Source organism: Podarcis tiliguerta (genome assembly GCF_965153285.1).
Source record: "Podarcis tiliguerta genome assembly, chromosome: 17".
Classification (NCBI taxonomy): Eukaryota; Metazoa; Chordata; class Lepidosauria; order Squamata; family Lacertidae; genus Podarcis; species Podarcis tiliguerta.
In genome coordinates, this window is record NC_139550.1 from 10,996,934 (window position 1) to 11,017,387 (window position 20,454).

Genomic DNA, 20,454 nt, shown 5'->3' on the forward strand with positions numbered 1-20,454 from the left:
ACGTTTGTCTGCTGTAGAAGAGGTTGAGTAGAATTCTACTAAAAGCAATACAATCTTCCAAAAAATGTTGTTTAAAAAGTGGGGAAGCCAACAAGCCTCAGGTTTTTCTTCTTTATCTTATGGACTTTCACCTTTTATCCAAGTTCTTATTAGCGGTGTACCGTTAATAGCTGGTGGCACTTAACAAGTCGTTATTTTTCCTTCTTGTCCTTGTGAATCTGAGAACCATGGCAGGAAAAGCTGCAGTCTTCCACTTGAATGATGGCTCTGTCTCTCCCATGTGGCCATTGATTACCAGCAACCTCTTTAGCTAGGCTCCGACAGCTGACATACACTTTCCATACAAATGCCCTTCAGTGTCTGTGGCGTACGGAACAAGAGTGCTGGAGGATAAGGAGATCCTTTATAATTCTTTGCGCTAATCCTATTAGGGAAAAGGGCTGCTCACTAATGAAGCAAATATATTTTATGCAACTAGAAAAATAATAATAATCCACTATTTGCTTTATTACACATGTGAATCCCACCCAGCCTCTACCTTCCAAGGTTGCTGATGAATTCCAGAAAGGCAAGTCATGTTAGTCTGATGTGGAAAGAACAAAAAGGCATCTTGTGACACACACACACACACACACACACACACACACATGCTTTATCAGACCCCTTGAAGTGTTGCATTTTGTTGGCTGATTTACATATATTTATATATACACAAATACAGGGGAAATATATCTAGAACAGTCATAAAAGGCAATAAGAAGTCTGCAATCCCAAACAGATACAATTGGTATTGATGGATATGATTAAACTAGAATAAGGTCAACTTGTATTTGTTCTACTGCTTTAAATGATCAGCAATCCTTCTAACTCTTCTCATTATTGTATTACAGGACAACAAAGCAATAAAGAGACTCCTGTAGTACTTAAAGATTAGAATTTATTGTTGCTTTTGCTGCAGCAGTCTAACACAGCTACCTCTCTGGAATATAAAGAAAACGTTTTCATTGTTAAATCCATACAGCATCCAGCAAGCAAGCATCAAAGAAAATATATCACCCATTATACCAAAACTGGTTTCCAGTAATTTTTATATAGCAGAATCTTCACAGCAAAAACATCTGTTTCCTAGTTCTGCTGGATCTCTCAGTGGCCTTTGATACAATTGACCATAGCATCCTTCTGGACCATCTAGAGGGGCTGGGAGCTGGGGGCACTGTTATACACTGGACCTCAGGGTCCGGGTTGAATGATGGGGGTGGAGATGCTCCTTCAGGTATACTGGGGTGAATGAATGAATGAGTGAGTGAATGAATGAGTCTGTAAGCATGAGTCTGTGAGTCTGTAACTCATGACTTGGTTATTTTAAAAAATTTACCTATTTTTTGTAGTGTATTCAAGGATAAAGGTAAAGGTACCCCTGCCCGTACGGGCCAGTCTTGCCAGACTCTAGGGTTGTGCGCCCATCTCACTTAAGAGGCCGGGGGCCAGCGCTGTCCGGAGACACTTCCAGGTCACGTGGCCAGCGTGACAAAGCCGCATCTGGCGAGCCAGCGCAGCACACGGAAACACCGTTTACCTTCCCGCCAGTAAGCGGTCCCTATTTATCTACTTGCACCCGGAGGTGCTTTCGAACTGCTAGGTTGGCAGGCGCTGGGACCGAGTGACGGGAGCGCACCCCGCCGCAGGGATTCGAACCGCCGACCTTTCGATCGGCAAGCCCTAGGCGCTGAGGCTTTTACCCACAGCGCCACCTGCGTCCCCATATTCAAGGATAACAATAGTCAATTTTTGCACCTGATACTCAGATCATTTTATTTTACTAAAATGTTTAAATATTTTCCTAAAATTTAGGATTTCCTAAATCCTTTGGGATTAGAACAATAAAACACATTATCTGTATAACTTAAAAATTTGTTGTTTACATACATATTACACTACTTTGAGATTTTCAGATATGAAGGTCAAGGTGAGGAATAGCCCCCACCAGAAACGCAGCAGTTTTACCTCCATCTCATTGGCAGCATATTTTTCAGCATGACAGCCAGATCCCAAGACACAAGTTCGAAAATGGTAATTCAAAGTCAGGATTCTGAAGGGGTACATCAAGGACTTTTCAAAGAGGCATAGACTATTACCAGAAAACATGTGAACAACTCTCTGCTATGAATTGTTCCCCCAAATAATAAAAACACTCCCGACGTACTGTTATTTTGCCAATAGCTTCATAAGTTCATAAGGCAAACCCTAGCTTTTATGGGCATTTTCTCTTAATATTCCCTCGGCCCCCACTCATAGCCAGATATTACCCTCATTTTCGAATTAGAACTGCGGTCAGCAGGATTCTATTGCTATGCTTCCAAAAATTAGGAAGGTTCACTGTAGTAAACTCTGAGCCAAAAATTAATATCCACAACAAACAACTATAGTGGTACCCCTGGTTATGTACTTAATTCGTTCCGGAGGTCCGTTCTTAACCTGAAATTGTTGTTAATCTGAGGTACCACTTTAGGTAATGGAGCCTCCCACTGCTGCCATCACATGATTTCTGTTCTCATCCTGAGGTAAATTTCTTAACCCGAGGTACTACTTCCGGGTTAGCGGAGTCTGTAACCCGAAGTGTTTGTAACCCAAGGTACCTCTGTACAGTGGTACCTCGGGTTAGGTACTTAATTCATTCCGGAGGTCCGTTCTTAATCTGAAACTGTTCTTAACCTGAAGCACCACTTTAGCCAATGGGGCCTCCTGCTGCCATTTCTGTTCTCATCCTGAAGCAAAGTTCTTAACCCGAGGTACTATTTCTGGGTTAGTGGAGTTTGTAACCTGAAGTGTATGTAACCTGAAGCGTATGTAACCCGAGGTACTACTGTTCTACCAAGATGCAGGCAGGCAGCATAAAAAGGGCAATCGGAAGAAGAAACATGCATGTGTTTAGATATGTATGTACTCATTGAAGAAACACTGACATCACCCAAATATTCATAAATCACAATGACTCAAAAGGCCACAACTTCCTTCCTGACAATCTAAACGAGCTTCTTGTGCCCACTCGCCATGCATTTTTAACAGACTGAAGATGCAAAACAGTTATGAACTAGCAAGCTATGCTTAAGGATGAAATACAGCAGGGAAAGTATTATAAAAGTGAGGGAAATCAGACATGACTGCCATTAAAAAAACAGAATAATTTTCCCTGCCTTGCATAAATCACAACCTCGCAAACACCAGCTCTATAAATTACGTTTTTAAAAAACAAAGCAACCTGTCATCTGTTCCACAATTTCCAACATTTTAGAAATGCAAAGCACAGGAGGTAAATAATCTGCATCTAGTTTGGAAGCCAACTCAAACTAGTCACTTGAATCAGAGCATGTTAAGTACAAAGTGATATACTGAGACCCAAAAGCTGGAAGAGAAATCAGCAGCAGCCTGTATGAGGAAGCCCCATACTGTGAGGGACTCTAAACATTCTTATTGTCCATTTTCTGTTTTTCAAATATATTATAAAGATTAGAACTTTGGTTTGTAGATGCGGTACCAATGGAAACACACTTTGTTAGTAACACTTTCTGTATAGGAACTGGAATTCTATGACCATGTCTCAGAGTTAAAGTAATCAGAAGAACCACTCTGAAGTCTACTGTCATGAGTGGACATTTTCACAGCAATGTAAGAGATTCAAAATATTGTAGTAACAACCCTTCTCAAATCCCTGCACTGGTTTTCCATCATGTTATGATGCATACGACTCAAGCTGCTTATTATCTTTAAATGTCTGCACTTATTTCCAACTACACCCCTCCAGTGAATTTCCTCCTCCAACTCTAGCATCTGCCGTTGCTGTAAAATCCAATGTATAAATAAGTAAATAAATAAAGTATATAGCACTGTATAAACAAACATCTATAATGTGTACAAGTTGTTTCTTTATATTGAATAAAGAAATAAAGTACAGTGGTGCCTCGCAAGACGAAAAGAATCCGTTCCGTGAGTCTCTTCGTCTAGCGGTTTCTTCGTCTTGCGAAGCAAGCCCATTAGCGGATTAGCGGATTAGCGCTATTAGCGGTTTAGCGGCTATTAGCGGCTATTAAAGGCTTAAGGGATTAGCGGATTAGCTGCTAAAAGGCTATTAGCAGCTCAGTGCCTTAGAAAAAGGGGGTGGGGAGCGGAAAAAAAACCCCAGGAATCGCAAGACATTTTCGTCTTGCGAAGCAAGCCCATAGCAAATTCGTCCTGCGAAGCACCTCCAAAACGGAAAACCCTTTCGTCTAGCGGGTTTTCCGTCTTGCGAGGCATTCGTCTTGCGGGGCACCACTGTATATATCACTGCATAATTAAACATTTATAATGTGTACAAGTTGTTTCTTTATATATATTTTTTTAATATCTAGGATCACAATCCCATAAAGCCCCCATAAAACAACTTGAAAATTCTTGAACAATTCCTATTGCCAACCAGCAGTCTCAGCTGCCAATCCCAAATATCTATTTTTCACACGCAGAAAATAGCTGATAGTGATCATTCCTTAATACCTTTTCAATTCTACCAGGTATATTTAATCATTATATATCCTTTCACTTAGACCCCTGTGACTGCAGCATCAGCTTCTTTCAGCTCCAATATTGTTCACACTTGTCATTGCCTTTTTATCACTTGGACCTCTATTGGAGAGACCATACAACTAGCTGTGTTTTAATTGTTTTATCTCAAAAGGACAGTGCATATAAGACTATCCAATGAAACTGAATAACCCGGACCACAGCTATTATGCCAGCATGAAGTCCTTTATCTATTCTATGGAATAAAAAAATGAAAGTTCTGAGGTGACGGCATGTACAAATTGCTCCCAATTGTCAGGTTTTTCTACCCAAAGCCTTTTTTCCTTAGATGCTCTGTTCTTCCCACACAGACCTTTCAGTAGGTGTTACTAAATATAACAATGACACGTTGCTAAGTGCATCTTCTAAACTTGAAAACAAAAGCCACATATTTTCACAAAATCCAAACAGTGCCCAAGTATCCCTGTGAACAAAGATGCCTCAGAAGAGTTGTAATGCCTATTGACTTTAGCAATCTAGTTTATATCAGCAAAGCATAGGGAAATTTTGAACTAGATCACATTTTTATGGTGAAAAAAGGTGATTTCCTTTTTTCAACATCTATTGCCCACCCCGAACATTCAGCATGAACAAGATACCCTTCTAAATACAAATAAATAAAAGATCAAGCTGAGTTAAAGCTGCTTCACACATTATCTTTTTAAGGTATTAATGCAATATGCTTTGTGTGCATACATAAAACTACAAAGTGTGAATGTGCCAAACTGATTTATAACCACAGATGTCACAGAAATAAATTTGTCAAGAATCAAGTATTAGTTGCAGCTCCCTCCTGAGCACATATTAGCTATCACATTATGTGTGATAAAGTTCTCAGTGATAGGAGACATATTGATTTTAAGGGACAAGGGGCCCAAGGCCAGCTCTGTTGACATACTAGGCCAGTCAAATTGGATGGGAAAGCACAAAAAAAGGAATTTCTCAAACTCAAAAAGCATGCTGTGTAGCAAATAAAAGAGTTGCAAGTTAGGAAGTGCTGGTTCAAATCTCATCTCAGTCACAAACTTACTGCGGGAATCAGGGACTGGTTACAGGTCTGAGGGTATTGGCGGCGAGCCTGGCTCGTGTGGCGGTTAGGCATTGGCAGGGGTATTGTTATGCAAATGAGGTTGGGGGTGGGGAGGAGCACCATCACCTCCCCCAATTTTTGAAGGGTAGTTCGTTAAAGGACTCCGGGGGCGTCGCCTCGTCCGAAACCTACGGAGGCTAGGGCCTAAAGCGCGCCCCCGAGCAGTAACCCCTTGGGGAGCACCCAGGGATGTGCATCTCGGGGGCTCCCCCTGTTGGTGCTTAACCCTTCCCAGTTAGACCGGATAGTCTGTTAGGGCCAATGCCTAAGGCCAATACCGCTCTTACCTGTAATCAATAAAGTTGTGGCCATTTTTCACCCATTAACCTAAATACTGGTGTCCGGTGTCTTTATTTACTCCATCTGGGGAGGGGGCGGGAATTGCCACGCAACCGTACACAGAAATTCCATATGGGTGATATTTAGTGCCCTTCAACTGCTGTAGCTCTGCAATGTGTTCAGTTCTCTATGAATATTTATCATGCTAATAACTAAACAGCCTGTACATTTACTTTCCATCTCTGCTGCATGAGAAAAGTAATTATGTGGCAGGGAAAACCCTGTGCTCCTGGCTCCGATGTTGTTACCTGTTGTGCCTCTGTGTCTGGTCATGGGTGGAGATGCTTCGAGGGGAGAGTGACCCTTTGTCCAATTGCCAAGGCAGTCAGAACTGCCTCCGACATTGGCAAGGAGGGGAGAGGGAAGGAATCCAGGTGCTAATTACATCCCCATAGGCGTCATCCTCTTTAAGAGATGTTGAGTAGGCTTTTAACTGCAGGCTTTGAATCAACATGTGGCCCCTTTAGCTTTTGAGCAAATTTATCTTCTCCCTCAATGTTTCCCTCTTTTTAATATAATAGTAAATATTTCAAACAGAATCTCTGAAAAGTACAAAGCAATGAATATTCCTTGATGGCTAATTTCAGCTGCAAATGGTCTATTTGTCTAAATTATATTTAAACAGGCAAGTCTTAATATGTTTTGAGATGTAGATAAACCAGATAAATATCAAGGAGTCTTAACCAAACAATATGCACTTGATTGATTCTTTACCGAAAGCTCAGTGGCTATAAACACGGACAATAAAGTATATTCTCAAAGAAATATAAAAAGTTGAATAAGAGTAGCATTTCTGAACCCTAACATAAACTATTATTTGAACTTGAATATATGAAGGACTTATTCCTGACTCTGTGACTACAAGTTATCTATACTGATATTTAATATGTATATATTTGTCCTTCAGAACACTATCCAATTATGTACAAGTTAGGTGAATATTTGCTTAGGTTTTGAACCCATATTTTTTATGTCAAAGAAGGAACAAAGTGCTGACAGAGGTAGTAATGGAAAAACCCATACTATTTTTTGTACCAAAATGGGTTTGGACTGAAGGCAAATAGTTCAACCCATTTCAGTAGACTGCTGTTCCACAGAAGGCCACATGTAACATGCACCAGCTTCAATATATACAGATCTGATAAGCATTTTTGTATTTTGAAAATTAGAAGGCTATTTGTTTTAGTTCTTTTCCAGAGATTCAGGAATAGTGCCCCTAGAAAAATAAACTCACTACTCAATGATTCCTACAACACTTTCCAAGTACAAAGTTACCTATACTGAATGTTTAATCTTCAAAACTCTGTGAAATAGTACATTAGTCTGCTAGATATAGTATCTTGCTCAAGACAAGCTATGTTACAGCTCCACTACTGGGGACAGTATGCCTCTTAATATCAATTGCTGGGAATTGCAAGTGGGCAGGGTGCTTTTGCAGGACTTTTGTCCTGCTTGTAGGCTCTACATAGGCATTTGGTTAGGGGTGCATCAACACTTGCTTGAACAGAAGGGGTGACACTCTCATTGTTCATATCCCAATGCCGAGAGCTGCTTAAGTGTGTCCAATAAAACTTGAAAACTCTACGCATGATTCTGCATATTAGAGACACCAACTTTCAAAATTTGCTATGGCATGTGTAGGGCTGCCGCCCAAGTTAAATGCATTCACCTTCCATTGGGAGTACAGTGGTACCTTGTTTGTCAAACTTAATCCATTCCGGGAGTCCCTTCGACTCCTGGAACAGTTCGAAAACCAAGGCGTGGCTTCCGATTGGCTGCGAGAGCTTCCTGCGCTCAATAGGAAGCCGCAGAAAGCCACGTTGGACATTCGGCTTCCAAAAAAGTTCACAAACCGGAACACTCACTTCCGGGTTTGTGGTTTTCAGGAGCCAATTTGTTCGGGAACCAAGCTGTTCAACAACCAAGGTACCACTGTATAGCCAATCACACATGGCTACCTTGATTATGGTCTTGGATTCAATTTCACCATTGCACTAAAAGTTTAAACTTATTTGTGTACATGTTTTGATTTTAAAACAACTTGTGTTTAGAAAGCGCAGTTTATAGTTATTTTCTTGTGATGTTGAAGCAGCGTGTTTCTGTGAGTTCCTCCTTTAACAACACAAAATGACAGCATTTCCCTTTTGGGTGTAAAAGCAGCCAGTTAACTTTAAAACTCATGAAATCAAGCCACCAAGGCCCTAGGGTATAGGATTTCAGAACAACTTCTCCTTTACCAGCAAAATGCAAAAGAACTGGAGATTGCAAGTGATTTGTTCCAGGTCACTGCAACCCTGAACACACAAGAAAAACTGCATCTACTGCTTAACTAATCCAAAGACTTTTAAGGAAGAGCTCGGAAGTTATGTTTAATGAAAAACACAGTAAATTTTAAACGTCAGCTATTTGTTCACTTGCAGGGGAAGTTCGATCCTGCAACAAGCGAGGAGGAAACAGGCCCTGTGTTACTCAATTTTCTGCAATATACGTTGTACTAAGTGGATTCTTAGAGGGATAGCCATGTTGGTTTTGCTGCAGCAAAAAAACAGAACCTGTGGCACCATAATGAGTACTGTCACTTTTCTTCACTCCAAACAAATCGCAATACTGAAAAGCAATAATGTAGTCGTTTGTAGTTATTGTGGAATTAATTAATTAAAACCATACAATTATTGTGGAATTAATTAATTAATTAAAACCGTACATGAATATTTTCACATTCTCTTGGACTCCCTAACAATTCAAAAGTAATCAGTTCTCATCCTAATCAATCTGTTGACCGGGGCTGGTTATAGCAAGCACATGACTCCCTGGTTACTGGTCTGTTTCCAGGCACAATTCAAAGTGCTGGTTATGATCTATAAAGACCTCCATGGCCTAGGTCCAAGCAGTCTGAAAGACTGTATTCCCTGGGTTTTGAGATCTTCAGGGGAGGCTCTTCTCTCCATCCTGCCACCTTCACAGGTGCTTGGTAAGGATGCGGGAAGAAGGCATTATCCATGGCTGCTCCCAGACTTTGGAACTCCCTTCCTAGAGGAGCCAGACTGGCTCCCTCTTCTCTTTCCACCGACAGGTGAAGACTCTTTTGTTCCAACAGGCTTTTGGGAAACTGACTGCTTTTAATGAATGGGCTGGGACTGTGCTGTTTTTTTATTGCAATTATTGATATAGTTTTAATATATTTTATATATGTATATAGTTTTAATTCTCTCTATGCATAATTGTTTTTAAGGATTACTTTTTCTATGTTTTTAAGTAGTTTTTATTTTTATCTGTAAACTGCCTTGAGTCTCCTTAGGGGCAAAAAGGCAGGGTATAAATAAATATTCAATAATAAAATATCTTCAGTTAAAGTACTGGAGTGATACTGCATCAAATAAACACTTTTCTGCAAAATTATGGATATTAAATGTGTTTTCCAAAGCAATTCCATAAAAATATTAAACGAAAGAACTCAGGAAAATTAGCTACTTAAACATGTTTTGCAAGAAGACTTAAATAGCCACAGTTCTTTGTTTTTGGTAAAGTTTCTTTAAAAGTGTCATATAGAAGCTTGCCTCTTAATTTTTTTCCTAATGGTCTTATGGTAATTTTCTAACATTTGGTGCAAAGGTGTTATTAATATGTAATTTTCTAAAATAAGCTCCCATATTGTCATAGAAGGGAAAGAAAGTTACTTTGTTCTCATGGTGGCTGTTACAAGTTGTACGTAACTGTGAAATACCAATCAGCATGAAATGTTCTTGTGAAACTTTAAGAATAGTCATTCTGCTCTCAGCCATGCTTACTTTGGTGGGAGGGGGGGAGACAAGCTGAAATCCATTAGGCATGTTCAGTTAGTTGTGTTTAGAATAAGAAAATCAGTTTCTTAAGAGGCCAATTCCATTTCCCCCTGTCTTTTGGACATTTTTTTTTTTAAATAACATCTTTGCAGTATGACACACAACTGTAAATGTTGAGCTCATCCGTTTTAAAATGTGGACCCCCAACGTATTTCTATTTTACATTAGCATAGAAGGATGAAATTTAGCTTGAACCTCAAAACGGTGTTGGATACCTTTGAAAATACTAAATTTCTTATTGCTGTTCATAGAGATTTATTTACTATATGCACCTAAAAATAAATATTGTGTGACCCAGTTAAAATCAGGAAACAATCCAATAGCTAGTATAATATGCAAGTGGAATCTTAATACTAACTTTAAGACATACTTCCCTCAATTCTCCTCATAGCAAGGTCAAGATGCTTTGGAAAAATTAGATATTTCACTTCTGCTGTAGTTACCAGTGTGAATTAAGGTCAGTTATATATAGTTCATCTGCAGTTTTGCACGGTAGGCTTTACAGAGCACGGGAGCTGTCATAATGGATCAGTCCAATGGTCTATCTCATATAGAGCACTAGGTCTGGGCTATCGTTAAAAGAGGAATAATTAAGTAATTAGTGCTGGGAAGCAGAGATGAACTCCAGGCTCCCAAGATCACACTGGATCAGTCAAGTGCTGTTTAAAGTTGTCATGCCGATGGGCTATTAGAATAGCCTCAATGGGCAAAGATGGCCCTCTGAAGCGTTGCTTGCAGACAACTACCATCCATGCCAGCAGGTGGAATATATTACACATTTCTGACATTTCAATCTCACTCTTGCTCCTAGGAGCTCAGGGTCCCATGGATGGTTTTCCCACTTTTTTATCCTTACACCCTCCATGTTAGTTGAGCATACCAAAATGACACCCCCAAGCACAACAGACCAGCCTCATCCTGTGATGGAGTGCCTACAATACAATACAATACAATACAGTACAATACAATACAATACAATGCAATGCGATACAATACAGTACAATATACCACCTGCCCCTATAAGGCAGGACTACCGGAATCTGAGATAAGGCACTTATACTCTTACTTCTGCTATAATGAAATGGTGGTGTATCACAACCTTTCCTCCAATATGAGACATAGCATCCTTATGCACTAACTTGACTGACCAAACCCCAAGAGTGCTCTCTAAAGGTTCCTCATCATCCTGGAAAAACGTTCTGTCCGGGACCTGTTGTTGTTCAACGTCTTTAAAAATGACCCGGATGAAGGAATTGAGAGGATGCTTATCAAATTTGCAGATGACATCATACCAAAAGGTGTAGCTTATGCCGCAGAATACAGAATCAGAATTCAAGGTAACATTAACTGGGCCCAAACTAACAAAATGAATTTCAGTAGGAACAAATGTCAGGTTCTACACATAGGCAGGAGGCATCAGCTGTACAAATACAGCTGGACTGCCAGTAGTACATGTGAAAGGGACCTAGGGGTCTTGGTAGACCAAAGCTTCACATGAGTCAACAGCGTGATGCAGAAGCAAATAAAGTTAGCGCTGCATCAACAGACATATACAGTAGTGTCCTTCAAAGGAAGAGTACCACTCTATTCTGCCTTGGTCAGGCCACACCTGGAGTACTGTGTCCAATTCTGGGTACCACAATTTAAAAAGGATACTGACAAGTTGTGCTGAGGGCAACCAAGAGTCTGGAGAAGTTGCTTAGCCTGAGTAAGAGGAGTATGTTTAGCCTGACTGAGTCAGAGGGGACTGACAGGTGATATGATAGCCATCTTCAAATATCTAAAGGGCTGTCATGTGGAATTCAAGTTATGAGAAAGGATATTCCAACTAATCATCATGAAGAACTCTATGCCATAAGACCTGTTCGACAGTGGAATGGACTCCCTCGGAAGGTGATGGACTCTCTTTCATCGGGAGTTTTTAAGCAGAGGTTGGATGGCCATGTGTCATGGATGCTGTAGTTAAGATTCCTGCATTGCAAGGAGTTTTATTACCTAATCCACGGGGTCCCTTATAACTCTATGATTCTGTGTCAGAAAAACACTTTCAGAGATATCTCTTAGTGCACAACTTTTGCCTGCAGTCATCACACCCACCATTCTAACTTCCACAATCCATTTTGTAGCTTTAGCAGAATTATATTATTCCACTTCTGCCAAATCTTTGTAGAATGGAAATCTGCCCATCCCTGCTGTAAGCAGGGGAAAAGACTAAAACATGCCAAGAAGGGGGAAAAGGACCCCTCCTCTCAGTGGCACACTTAGGTCTCCGTTGCTCTCTCCCTCTGAAACCTGAAGTCCAAACTCATTTCTAGAAAATCTCATTGTTGCTTATGTTTTGGAAAACTTCTGCAGCCCTGAATATTTATTGTGTACTAACAAACCAGAAAGAAAGCATTGTATGAATTCAGTAAGATTGCTATGAGTATGTACTTACAAGAAGATGTATTTGTTCCTTCAGTCGATGCTGGAATCTTGTCTATAAGTTCTGCAATACACAGAAGGCAATATGATAGATAATAGAGATGCTCTGCCTTCCTATTGGAGCCCACAGTGCATTCCCAGAAAAACCAAAAAGAAGGAAAAGCAGCTCTGGAAAGGAAGAATCTTGAAAAGCTGATTGATATTCCATATCTTCAAAAATGTGTTTTTGTGTTCGTGTGTGTGGGGAGTTGTTATCAGTTTGTTCTTGTATTTAGCATGGTTTTTTTTGGGTTTTTTTTTGTATTTTTATGTTGTGAAGCGCCTTGAGATCCAAGGATGAAAGGTGGTATATAAATTCAATATATAAACAATAGAGAAAGCAATCTGATGATGTCTTAGGTACACTATGAATAACCCATTAAATAAATAAGCAAGCTCCATAGTCCTTGGCACAAAATAGGTAGAGCTTGGGAAATGTTTTCAGCTGTTTGTAACAGGCCACCCAGAAATTCAAGGGTTGAAAAGAATCACTTTGTTTTATTACATAAATTGGCAGAAAGTGCAAGAAATAAAACACTTCCTGGCTCATGACAATTGGACTTTCGGTTTCACAAGAAAAAAATGCTATGTTTAGATGGTTCTGCAAACAAAGAATCTGTAACATGTAGCTCTTTTGAAAATATCCATGCTAGGATGGGAAGGCCAAACCAAGAGGCAAGTTTAAAGAAGCTTCAGATTAGCCAGTGTAACGTGCGGAAGTTTTAGAGTGAAAAGAAACTCAACTTGAATTAGTTTAAAATGTAAAACGCAAGAACTGATACAGACCAGCTGACAAATAATTAAAAAATGACTCTGAGGACTAGTTGAAATAAAGAGAACTAGGAAAGTAATCAGGATTGTTTAGGCTTCTGAAACTGTGTGGAAAATGAGCATAGGACCGATTAAAAACGAGCCAAGAATAGGCTGAAGACAATTTCAAAATACACATTAATGTTGCAAAGGAATCCTTTTGCTCTAGTTCAGAAATGATCCCATTTCATTCTATAGCCAGTCTCTGTTAAACAGAGGCTTCTCAGAAAACTGGATGTCCTACGAAGTTGACAAATTAGCAGAACTAGCAGCTGCATGCAGTATGCAGTATGCACATTAAGTACTTATCAGGGAGGTGGAACTCAATCTTGTGACATCATAAAGAAAAGTTAATAGAAAACCTGAATGTGGCCCCCATTATAAATACCCTGAGAACCATCCCAAGGAAGGCAGCATAAGGACAGATCTAAAATGCTTCCACTAATATAATATTTTATACAGCATGCATGTTCCTAGAAGGGAAGCATATGCGATATTAACCATAGAAGCAAAAGACCTATTCTGATATTGCTTTTTCAAAACTTCCAAAAGCACTGAAATTCAGCACTGCCATGCTACAAGAAGGCACATGCAACAGCAGAAGAAATTAGATGCATCTACATACTATGCCAAATAAGAAAGATGCCATTATTAAGGAAGAAGGAAGGATGAACACCTAGCAGGTTCCAAGTTATAAACAGTGATCTCTAGAGCCCTACTGTAAGGGACTGGCTGTTGCAATGGGCAACCCAAGACCACATTTAAAGATGATGGTGGCACTAAACTCCATCTGAGGTATCACCACTGCATTAAACAAAGTCAGAGATATAGATCTAGGAAATCAGATTGATTCCTTTTTTCTCCTACATGCTGAAGATCCAGTAAGGTAAACTGTAAAGATGTAGAGAAAGACTGAGCCTGCAGAATTTGCTTCAAGGAGGCAAACATTTCAACTTGACTTACGTGAGGATGTGTTTGATGCTTTTGTCAAAACTGGTATCATGTTGGTGGGTTCTGCAAAACAAAACAAAAATGAGAAGCAGTTACACATGCCAGGGCATTGCCATGTGTAAAAGGTTGTGTCCTGATGTAACTTGCAGGGAAAACAAAGTCAAATTCTAATATAACCCAAAACGTCTAATATAATTGGTTTTTTTGAGAAACAGGGAAGAAATGAAAACTTAGTTCTTCTTAGGACAGTTAGTGAGGTTTGGTTTCTTTCAACTCTTCATTTGTCTTAGGAAAATTACATCTTATAAGTGGATGGATCAGAAAAAGTATCATATCAATTAAATATCATAAATGGCAAAACTGAAAAGGGTTGACATAAGTGAAGGCTGTGTAGAGTTTGGCAAGCCATTTCCTGGTGAATTAATTTTACTCGATTGCTATTTTGCCTCTGTCTGTTCCAGCATGGGGAATTATATTAGAACTTGGAAAATGATAGATATGTTCTCTATCTGGAACACAGAGTTGAATCACGTAAGGTGAAATTCAACAGATATAGATGTGTGCAAATGTCCTGTACAAAAAAGGGAGGGGGGAGAACAAGGCACAAGTATAAGATATGGGAGACCTGGTTTCACAGAAGTGTTTATTGTGGGCATCCATTGATCTCGAGAGACAATGGAAAAGTGTACCATCCAGGGTAAAGTCAAACCATTGGAGAATTACAGCACCTGCTCTGGCTCTACAGACCAGTATGGGAAAGACATGTTTTATTGCCGCCGGGGCAGATAAAGGCATCTGGTGTCACTGGTGCAGATTCACCATGGCATTTCTTCTCTCTGTGCTCTTCCCAGTCATTTCTCCTCTGGTCATGCAAAAAGCATCTAGGTATCTTAGATGATCACAAGCTGAAGTTGAGCCAGCACTGCAGTATGACTACTAAAAAAAAACCCTAATGCAGTTTTAAGCTGTGTAAATAGAACTGTACAAAGTAGCAAGAGTTTCACTCTGTTCTGCGTTGGTCAAGCCACATCTGGAGTATTGTGTTGAGGTTTGGGCACCAAATTTTGAAGAAGGCACTGACAAGTTGGAGCACACCCAGAGGAGGGGGACAAGGATGCCAATGACCTATGAGGAGCAGTTGGAAGAGTTGGGTATGCATAGCCGGGAGAGAAAAGGCATTTGAGGGGGAAACATGGTAACAGCTTTCAAATATCTGAAGGCCTGTCACACAGAAGATGCAACAGACTTGTTCTTTGTTGCTCCAGAGGACAAGACTAGGAGCAGGACTAGACCTTCTAGGTAGAAATTGCAGGAAAGCTGATATTTGGATGAATTTTCTAATGGTACAAGCTGTTTGACAGTGTAATCATGAAGAGAATGTAGACTCTCATTTGCTGAAGCTATTTAGTACATGGTAGATAGCCATCCATTAGTAGCCAATCTGTTAGGGATGCTGTCATTGCATCTGAAATTGAGCAAGAGGTTGGGCTAGATGACCCCCCCCCCCATCCAAGACCTAGAATTCTATTCATGCAGAAGTGGTACCAAAGAAAAAATGTTTTGAGTGTCTATTTTCAAAATTGATTTTTTTCCAGCTAAAGTAGTATCTCAATGAGCACACACACACACAAATACTTCAGTTACTGATGGTAATTCTGGACATTAACTCTTGTGTAACACATGAACCGTTTGACAAAGCATCTAAATATAACTATTAGTCACCTCCCAAGATGATTGCTAGGGTTGTTCTTAGTGATACCTGAATAGACAAGTCTTTCAATTAAACTGTAAACTTTCAACTTGTAGTATGAAAAGCCATAATGCATGTGTATCTCACCTCTCTATATGAGCTATATGGTGTCTATAGTTCAACATGAAACAATCTTATTTCAAGATGTATCAGGATTTTCTGGCTTAGAATGGTAAGAGCAGGCAGAAGAAATTTCAGACATTTGAAGGAATGAATATGCCAGATGGAATATGATAGATGTAGTTATGGCAATCCAATTCTTCAGATCTGCCAGACTCTTAGAAATACTGAATGCTATGCAAAATACAAGGAAGTTCCTCTATTAATTGTACTCATTCCCAGTCATACAAAGCCACTAGGTGTCCACACAAAATACTTTTATTACTTCTCTCCAATGTACAGTTCAAGGCTTCCAAGACTAACATACAGCCTCTCTTCCATCCTTGGGGATGCTGTAGAGGGCTCCAGATTACCTGTTTATTGAAAATTCATCCTGATTTAATTGCACAATGCTTATGCAGAGGTTAGAAGAATGTGTCCGGTCTTTATTGAACATCTGTTCTTATTTGTTTTCAGGAAAGTAATGAAACAATGAGCATTCTTCGTGATTTGCTTGTGTAGTGTCTTCAAATTAATCATTTGTTCATCCCACATTTTTCAGTGCATTTCCCCATCACTTTCCTAACAAAAAGTCCAGGGTTTTTTTTAGGAAGCGCGTTTCTTACAGGAAACAAATGTATCATTCAGCCAAATAAAGGCCAAGCTTATAGAACCAACTTAAATATTAGTGAGCTAATAATATACACCAAGTATTTAATTTGATAGTCGCATGAAGTTGAGTCACAAAGACCCTGAGGCAGTAACTACTAAACTCTATCATTACCACATTTATGTTACAGCTGGTGTAAAATCACTGTTCTAGGAAAAGCTGGTTCTTGGCTCCATTAGAAGAAAACAGGAATGGGATAAACAGAAAACAGGAAGAAGTTACTTGAAGGAGTGCAATACTTGCTCCTGTGCTTGCCAAAGGCAGATGGCAACAAGATTTCTGGAAGAGCTACAATTGGCTTCTAAATATTTGCCAGCCTTCAAGAAATACACAGAACCATTGTCTTCCTTCATCTATGTTCACAACAGCGAAGCATTTCTTCTAAGGGAGCCAATTCATAATTCAGTCTTTGATTGAAGCACCACAAAATTCCCTGGAAATGAGAAATGTTCACCCATGCGTCTTCCCCTTCTACAGGTGAGCAGAAGGAATAAGCATATATTTAGAAGGAAATGAGAAAACAGATTAAAGATGGTATCCGCAGCCTAAGAAATCCTCAGAAAAGTTCAGCCACCCTAGATACAATCTAGCACATAGATTTGGCTAGCTGATGGAGAGTAGTTCCTTGCTCCCACAGGAAACTCAGCAGGCATGACTCCTGGAATCGGAACAAGTCCTCTGCTCAAGTCCTCAAATAATCAGTTTTTTTGTTTTCTTAAAACCCTAATCCATAGAGGAGGGATGAATGATCTTTGGTCAGCTTCCTGTTAACAGCTGGTTAAGAATTTAAACTTACTTACAAGCCACATTTCAAACTTTTCTGAGGGGCAAGGACCAGTTCATTTTATAGGCAGGTGTGGCATACTAGAACTATCAGTATTATTCTAGCTTTAAGCTCTTGAAGCTGTCAATACAGTAGGTAACCAACCCAGTAATTGTCTTATTCAAGGCAAGAGATAAAGCTGTAGCTCAGTGGTAGAGCACTGTGTTTTGCATGCAAAAAGGTCCCAGGTTTAGGTAAAGGTCTGAGCCTCTTGGGCTTGCCAATCAGAAGGTCAGCGGTTCGAATCCCCACAACAGGGTGAGCTCCCGTTGCTCGATCCCTGCTCCTGCCAACCTAGCAGTTCAAAAGCACCTCAAAGTGCAAGTAAATAAATAGGTACCGCTCCGGCGGGAAGGTAAACGGCATTTCCGTGCACTGCTCTGATTCGCCAGAAGCGGCTTAGTCATGCTGGCCACATGACCCGGAAAAACTGTCTGCGGACAAACGCTGGCTCCCTTGGCCTATAGAGTGAGATGAGTGCCACAACCCCAGAGTTGGCCGCAACTGGACCTAATGGTCAGCGTTGCCTTTACCTTTACCTTTAAAGGGCCCCTGGGTGGTTAAGTCCAGTCAAATTTGATTATGGGCTGCGGCACACCATCTCCACTTTCAGGCCAAGGGAGCCAGCGTTCTTCCGCAGCGTTTTTCCAGGTCATGTGGCCAAAATGACTAAACTGCTTCTGGCGCATGGAACACAGTGTCCTTTACCTCCCAGGTTCAACACCACTGATGCTAAACTCTACTATGTATTTTGTTGCTCAGCACACATTTGCACACTTTTTAAGGTAGGGTAACCAAACTTTGCATCATGGTCCTTAGGGCAAGGAAGCCTTTACCTATGTTAGGATACAAGTGGATGACAATTTTAATCAAACTAGAGGACTGAACCTTATACGACTGCACTGATTTTAACTACTCCTTGATTTGTTGGCTTCTTGGAATTCTCAAGCAATGCTGGGGATGAGGCTTTCCATACAAGTCTAAATATAGACTCAAATTTATTACGTTTGGCACACATGCCTTAAAATGTTGTCCTTAATTTATAAGAGATGTTATCAGTGCCCTTCATTAGAGTTTCATAAGATACTTACAGTGTGACAAAGCCCACACAATAAAGGTGTATCAAGACTCTTTGTAGAGGAAAAAAGTGACAAATTAGTTGGTGAAAAGCAATTATCATAAATGTACCTAAGCCTCAGTGTTTGCTATTTATATCACCCTCTTGGAGAACTTCACACATCTTTCCTGACCTCAATTACTCTCTCCTAAGGAGGGCTGCATTTTGAAACATGGCAAAATAACACTCTTTATTGTAGTTTTTAAGAACAGAGAACCTATTAGCATTAACAAGCTAAATATGTATGTGACCTTTAGTTCCCCCCCTGCTTCTATTAATTGGTTTCAAAATATTATTTATTTGAAGGTGACCTAGGTGAGATATCCAGATACTTGCTAGTAAGGCAACCTTATCAGGAAATACCTGGCTAAATGGAAATAATATTCATGGGAGAACAATAAGCTGAAGGGTAGACGAGACTGCCAGCATCATAATAGCTAGCAGAAAAAAAGGAGAAATAACCTGTGATGAAAACAGAATGAACAGCAGCCTTATTAAGGAAAAAGTCTTTCAAATATAGATGGAAAAGGCAGCCTCTAGAACATTCACATGCCCCTGTCAGGAAGGAAACCCCCAACAGAGCTTGCCTTCATGTGGATCCTCAACCCTTAAAATCTAAAGAACAAGATGGTGGCGAAAGAAAAAAATGAAGAGACAATGTCAGGCATCATTTGCCCCATACACAACAAAAAGTGTCTTTTCCTATATTGGTCAGTACAGCCACAGCAGGAGCCGAAACTTACCAATGGTTTGACTTTACCCCCAATGGCACACCTTTCCACTGTCTTTCGAGACAGATGGATGCTAACAAGGAGGCACATTTATCTACTTGCTTTCGAACTGCTAGGTTGGCAGGAGCTGGGACAGAGCAATGGGAGCTCATTCTGTCACAGGGATTCAAACCGCCAATCTTCTGATCGGCAAGCCCAAGAGGCTCAGTGGTTTAGACCACAGCGCCACCCGTGTCCCTAGCATATACTGTACAGAGTCTGCAAAAGTAATGTCGGAATGCAGGGCAGTATGATAAGCTCCACAATTGCAAGAGACCAGTGGGCATGTCTCTAGATAGCCTAGCCCTACCCAATGCGGTACTCTTTATTATTGTCATAATATAAATCCAATAATAACCACTACAAGTAATTGTTTTACCATCATGTTCCAGGTGTCCACTGATAAATCTGGCTCAGTTTTAATCTTATCATATCCAAATCTTTCTCTCATACACAAAAACAAATTTTAGCCTGTTTCCTCAAAAGAGTCTGAAACAAGCAAATGCCAAGTATTATTGTTATTAACGTGAAAGATGGTTGCTATGGTTGTACCAGAAAGCAGTTATGGAAAATCAGAACCTTTTATTGGAAAAAATGTATTGCACAAAGTATTTTCTTTACACAATCAAAAACTTGTCATCTTGGCTAGTTTGCATTCCTTAGTAATTATGCCAATTTTATTTAGCTACAGTATCTTCAAGGCCCTCACTGCTACAAAAATGCAACTGTAACAAATGATGTGTGTATTTTGGTGGAATTTTTTGATGTACATTTTAGGTTTCTGAATGAGATCCCCCACATATTCTACGATTCTTTCCCCATTTCTTTGGCTGGAACACAGTATGGGAATAACCTTATACTCAGGCATGTGTCCATTTATCTGAGTCATTACTTCAGCCTAGCATGTCTGGCTTAGTCCTGACTCTCTGGGATATTGCTCGGAACTGGTAAATCTATTCCAAGTGTGAAACGGTGCAGATTTATGAGCAAACAACTCCTTTATGCATGGGAACTATGTAAGTTTACAAAGAAAAAGAAAAATCTGCTCAACCCATCATTCCAATATTTATACAACAGTAATCCAGCACAATAATTAATGTAGTAACAGTTCAAAGTACCATGAATATTGTTACT

General features: G+C 40.0%; 1 protein-coding gene across 5 annotated transcripts in view; it reads right to left on the reverse strand.

Moving 5' to 3' along the window:
* Positions 1-20,454, reverse strand: part of NRG1 (neuregulin 1) — a 492,259-nt gene that overhangs the window by 109,427 nt on the left and 362,378 nt on the right. For all 5 annotated transcript variants that reach the window (XM_083419878.1, XM_083419879.1, XM_083419881.1 and 2 more), the window contains 2 exons: positions 14,104-14,154; positions 12,305-12,355 (listed from right to left, as the gene is read on the reverse strand). In XM_083419878.1, coding sequence (XP_083276004.1) covers positions 12,305-12,355; positions 14,104-14,154 — 102 coding nt within the window. The remainder of the gene's footprint in view (positions 1-12,304; positions 12,356-14,103; positions 14,155-20,454) is intronic.